General features: G+C 48.1%; 1 protein-coding gene across 1 annotated transcript; it reads right to left on the bottom strand.

Annotated features, from left to right (window-relative positions):
- Nucleotides 1-255: 255 nt before the first annotated feature.
- Nucleotides 256-1,135, bottom strand: LOC141817864 (uncharacterized). Its single transcript, XM_074705488.1, has 2 exons — nucleotides 635-1,135; nucleotides 256-555 (listed from the first exon to the last, which is right to left on the bottom strand). The coding sequence occupies exons 1-2, from the start codon at nucleotides 1,133-1,135 to the stop codon at nucleotides 256-258; spliced, it is 801 nt and encodes a 266-aa protein (XP_074561589.1).
- Nucleotides 1,136-5,436: the final 4,301 nt, after the last annotated feature.

Here is a 5,436-nt window from a genome sequence, read left to right as displayed (position 1 = left end):
GTATTGTTGTTGTGTGGCCGTGTAGACCTTATTTCATATCTGTTTGTAGCTTGTGTGTGTTGATTGGACGTGTAATCATATTTCCGGCCGCTTGTGGCCGTGTATTTATGCATGTATTCAGGGGAATTGTCATAGTTACTGGGGAGATGCTGCCGAAATTTTTCAGACAGCCTTCCCAGGGCGTGACATATGCCCGACCTCCTTTAGTTTGTTAACCTCCTCTCTTATAACCAAGTCCTGTGCTAGCGCGAAGCTTCATTTCTTTTGCCTCACTGGCTGGGAACCAGGAATAACATTGAGGCGATGCTCCATGAGGTCGGGAGAGACTCCGGTGACCTCCTGGAGCGACCAGGCAAAGGCATCGTTGTTCTGGATAAGGCACGCTGTCAATGACTGCTTGAGTTCTGGAGCCAGATCTGAAGCTATTTGTGTGACGCGTTTTGGCCTCCCCGGTACAACCTGCACCTCCTCCTTCTGGCAGGCGATGGGAGAGGAAGGTGTCTCATGGAGAGCTTGAACCGCGCCTTGAATAATCCTCGCTTTCTTGCGGCCTACCTGTACCATGTCCACGTAGCATCGGTGCATCGTACCATGGTTTTTGCTCACCATCCCCACCTGGTCAGCAACGGGGTACTTGATCTTTTGATAGAAGGTGGACACGACTGCTTGGAAGGCATTGAGGGCTGGTCTCCCCAGTATAACGTTGTAGGCAGAGGGCGCGATCCACTACTGCGAAGACAATGCTTCGTGTGCGCCACAAGGGTTCCTCTCCTAGGGATAGCAGTAAGCTGATCTGGCCCAGCGGTTGCACCTCGTGCCTTGAGAATCCGAAGAGGGCAGTGGACATGGGGTGCATCTCTTGCCTATCAATCTGCATTTTGTCGAAGGCATCCTTGTAGAGGACGCTGACGAAGTTGCCGGTATCGATGAAGACCCGGGCCACATTATAATTGGCAATGGTGGCCCGAATGATCAGAGCGTCATCATGGGGCGTCGAAACTCCGGCCAGGTCCTGTGGTCCAAAATGAATGAGGGGACCATTCTTACCTGCCTCGATGCCATACGTTTCAAGGCTCCGACTATGAGCCTTCCGCGCCTGGTGGGAGTCCCCATCTGTGGCTTCCCTGGAGATCATGTTGATATCTCCGCGGTAGGAAATGTTGTCTTGCACATCCCGGGGGCCGACTGATGCTCCTGTCGAGGCTCGTCGCGACGTCGTTCTTGTCTATTGTCTTCTATTCAAGGTGCGTCCCGACGGGTATTCACCTTGGGTGGAGAGGGACACCAGCGTTTCTCTCTTTCTCGACGAGGAGCTGCGTCGACCGGAGGCGGATAACGACGTGGGAGAAAGTTCTCACGCCACCTTTCTGGATCAGGGGTACGCTGAGGAGTTGGGAAAGGCGCTCCTCGAGCCTGTTGTTTTTCTTTTATTATGCGGCTCACCTCTTGGGCGAGCTGCCTACATTCCTTCGTACCATGTGCATGGGACTGATGGTACATACAGAAACGAATGGACTTCTCTCCTACATGACTGGGTTCGACCTTGAAGAGAGGGGCGCACTCCACTGCTTGGACTATGCGCCCATCTCCATAGTTGAGCAGTTTCAGGGGAGCTTCCCGCTTCGACGAAAGGGGAGCTGGCTTCTTGTCTGGACGAGGAGTAGGGCCTCCGTCCACCTTGCGAGCGAGTTGAGTTTCCTCCAAATGGATGTACTTAGTTGCTCTTTCTAGCAACTGTGGATAGCTATTAGGTGGCTTCTTCACCAAAGATCTGAAAAAATCACCATCAGTTAGTCCTTGAGTGAAAGCGCTGATGAGAATATCTGAGGGGGTAGAGGGCACATCCCAAACGACTCGATCGAATCATTGGAGATATTCTCTCAAAGTTTCCCTGGACTTTTGTTTCAGGGCGAACAGGTTGAGAGGTGTTTGTTGATATTTCTTGCTGCTGGCAAACTAGTGCAAGAAAGCAGCCTTGAAATCCTTGAAGGTGCGTATGGAGGAGGTCGAGAGGTGCTTAAACCAATTCTGCGCTGAGCCGGGTATTTAAGAAAACCTTGCACTTTACACTGTCAGTGTATCGATTCAACAAGGTCATGTTCTCAAAGCGGTTGTGTTCTCAAAGCGGCACGGGTGGTCTTTGGGTTCTATGGCACCAGTGTACTCGCCAATCTGGGGCTGCCTGAAGTGACCTCCCTAGCGAAGGGAGTGTCCTTCATTTCTTCTTCTGGGAGAGCTGGAGCTTTCCCTTTTCGATCACGCGAGGGGGGGGGGGGGGGGGGGCTTCCCCGACTCTTGACTCATGAGAATCCTCACGGGGAGAGGGCACCTCCCGATGGATAGAGATGACGATCGGAGGTAAGGTCGGGTTAGGCAAAGGGGCCTGGCTGGCTGGAGGGCCACCATCCAAGGAGTGACGGACCCCCATAGCCGACGGTGGCAGAAGTTGTTGACTTCGTAGAGTCCTTTGCACAACTTGGTCAATCAGCTGTTCAAGTTGTGCATGCGTCAGGGACACCGTCACCTGGGTTCCTGTCGTCCAAGGAATCGCGATTGTTGACAGTTCTTCTAGTGTTCATCATCACGTTATTCTTAGCTCAATTTTCCCACAGACGACACCAATTTGTTTCAGCTAAATACCGCGAAAAGTCAAGCCACTAGTCGATAAACTATCTAACGAGGGCGATCCTTAGACGGAGTGCGGAGGTGAGATCGGACTGAAGGGTTGGATCCGACCTGAGCCTGGAACACACTGGAAAAGAGAGGTTAGACTGACGCCGAGGAGTCCCGACAAGCCACTCCGACGCTCAAGTTAGGGTTCCGATCAGGATGAGAAGAATGAAGAAGGAAAAGTAGTAAGAGAGTTGTAAGAGTTTTCAAAATTGGACCTTTTGCACGGTAGCGAGTTACTCTTTTTATAACATGTATTAGGGTTCCGTCTGTAGGGTATGATGACGTCTGTTGCATGCCGCTGCCTGCTTTGGAAAACAACTCCCCTTTGTCTCTTCTTCTTTTGTCCGCATATGAAGAGAAATCGTACCAAAGGGGATCAAGTCTGACACCAATATCTTTCTTTTGAAATTATGCACAAGACTAAGGGAGCTGATAGAAGGTTACGCTTAACGGCTTGGTACGCCCTCTGTATGGTGGCGCAGAAAGGAAGGGTGTCAGAAGTGACCAAACTTGTGTTATCTGCAGACAAGCCCTCCTTCACACAGCGGCGCTCAGGGCTAGCGTGTCAGGGACTAGTTTAAGTGAGGTGGAGTGGCTGAGATAGTAGATGCGTTGAGGTGAGGTCGGCTAAGATAAGGACAACCGAGACAAGTCCGGCTGAGATAGATCTGGATGAGACGGATCTAGCCAAGATAGATCTAGCCGAGACGGAATGAAGTTGAGAGACTGAGACATGTCTGGACGAGACAAATCTAGCCGAGATAGATCTGGCTGAGACGGAATGAGGCCGAGGTAGGCCTGGCTGAGACGGAATGATACCGAGACAGATTTGGTCGAGATGGATCTGGCCAAGACGGAATGACATCGAGAGACCAAGACAGGTTTGGCCGAGATAGATCTGGCTGAGAAGGAATGAGGTCGAGATAGGTCTAGCTGAGACGGAATGATGTTGAGACAGATCTGGCCGAGATAGGAGACGGCTGAGACGGGGTCACGATTCATGTTGACTCGCATTGACACTTTAGTCGGGATCTTGACCATCAGAAGGCTCGCAGGAGAGCCACATCATCCATCTGGACCATCCGCATCAGAAAGGTAGAGGTAAATTTTAATCTTTAAGTCAATTTATTTATTTTTATCAAACGTTATGAATTTAATGATCAAATAAAGAATTAGTTGCCTTAAAATCAATAGCAGGTCAATTCTTCAAGCATAACCAACGAGTTTGGTGCCAAGGCCCCCGAGGCATAGCTGAGTTGGTTATGACAGAACAAAGTTGCAGAAGAGGGCAAGGATTCAAATCTTGACAAAGCCGGGCAATACCCTCCTTCGTCATGGATAACTGCAGTTTCTCGATTTATTTCCTCACAGATGATCGTGGGACCGGTCGTGTGGGACCGATGAGGTGGCAGATTTCACCTTTTGCAGAATAGTTTGGTGCCAAGACTCTCTAATAAATTGTAATGAAAGGTTTTTTGAGAAGTCGGCTTACCATGTCTAAGTGGATGTTGAATTTAATCTTTTAAGGTGGTTTAATTGTAATTTATATATTCAGATATGAATCGAACTTATTTAAATGATCTAACTAAGATTTATTCGGTTTCAAATTATTAAATGTGGATTAAATATATAGAACTTGTTAGCTCGATTCATTATTATCTATGGGCTGATAACGGTTTAGATTTTTATATATAGGATTGGTCTCTAAGAGTTTAGGATTAACTAGCATCTTGCCTTTGTTCTCCATTGATGAAGATTTTGCGACGTCGTTATCCTAATTTCTTTGGAAGATTATCTTCTTACTTTCGCTTGAACTTCCTCCACGGGAATCTAGCAGTTGATAATGTATGACAAAAATAATGGCTCTCCAATCAGGTTCCTTATCTTTGTTTATGTATTTTTATTTGTACGTATGTCATGTTTCGTTGAAACTAAATCTTCATGTTTTATGATTAATTTATTTTCTCTCTTGTTCTGGCTAGACACCGAAGACGATTAAGCCACTAGTCAAAGATTTTTCCACTCAGACTACGACGAACCTAGCCGATCGAAGGAACTTAGAGAAGAGAAACACTAAACAAATGGATTAGCTGGCCGTCGGGGATTCCTGACGAGGCCACTCCGACGCTCAAATCAGTAGGAGAACGAAGAAGAAGAGGAAGAAGTAATGCTTGAAATGCAGAAGATTACATAGGGCTTCCTCATAACTGTCCCGAAGCTTTTTATATTTGATGTGTGTAGGGTATATATGTATTTTTTACGTTTTCATTGCACATCTTTCTGCATTTCATGTCATTATCCTATGTTTATCACATCCTTTATATACGCATTAGACGTATTTTCTCCATTTCCTAGTTCGGATGTCTGCTCTTGTATTTATGCATTTATAGGACAAAATCGAAGCAAAAGAAGGCGAAACGGAGATTAAACGAAGACAAGGCAAGACAGGGTCGTGCATCACCACCAGAGCTACATCAGCCAGCTGCCATGCCCACCAGGCACGACCATGCTTCAACCAGAACAGCTGCTGCTGAGGGCCGTGCCTCCTAGGCACGATCGTGCCTCCCCAGAGCCGTGCAAGCTTGGGGTCGTGCCTACCAGGCATGGTCGTGCCTTAAATCTCAGCTTGATCCAACTTGAAGTCGTGCCTCAAATCCCAGCTTGATCCAACTTGAAGTCGTGCCTCATTTCCAGAGAAGAGCCATGACTTGGCTGTGCCAAACAGGCACGGCCGTGTGACAGAGCGTGGAGGTCGTATGTCCT

The sequence above is a fragment of the Curcuma longa genome, unplaced genomic scaffold, assembly GCF_044706935.1.
Source record: "Curcuma longa cultivar G26 ecotype Majalengka, Jawa Barat unplaced genomic scaffold, ITB_CL_G26_1.1 contig_22289, whole genome shotgun sequence".
Classification (NCBI taxonomy): Eukaryota; Viridiplantae; Streptophyta; class Magnoliopsida; order Zingiberales; family Zingiberaceae; genus Curcuma; species Curcuma longa.
This window is presented reverse-complemented; position numbering and strand designations above follow the sequence as displayed.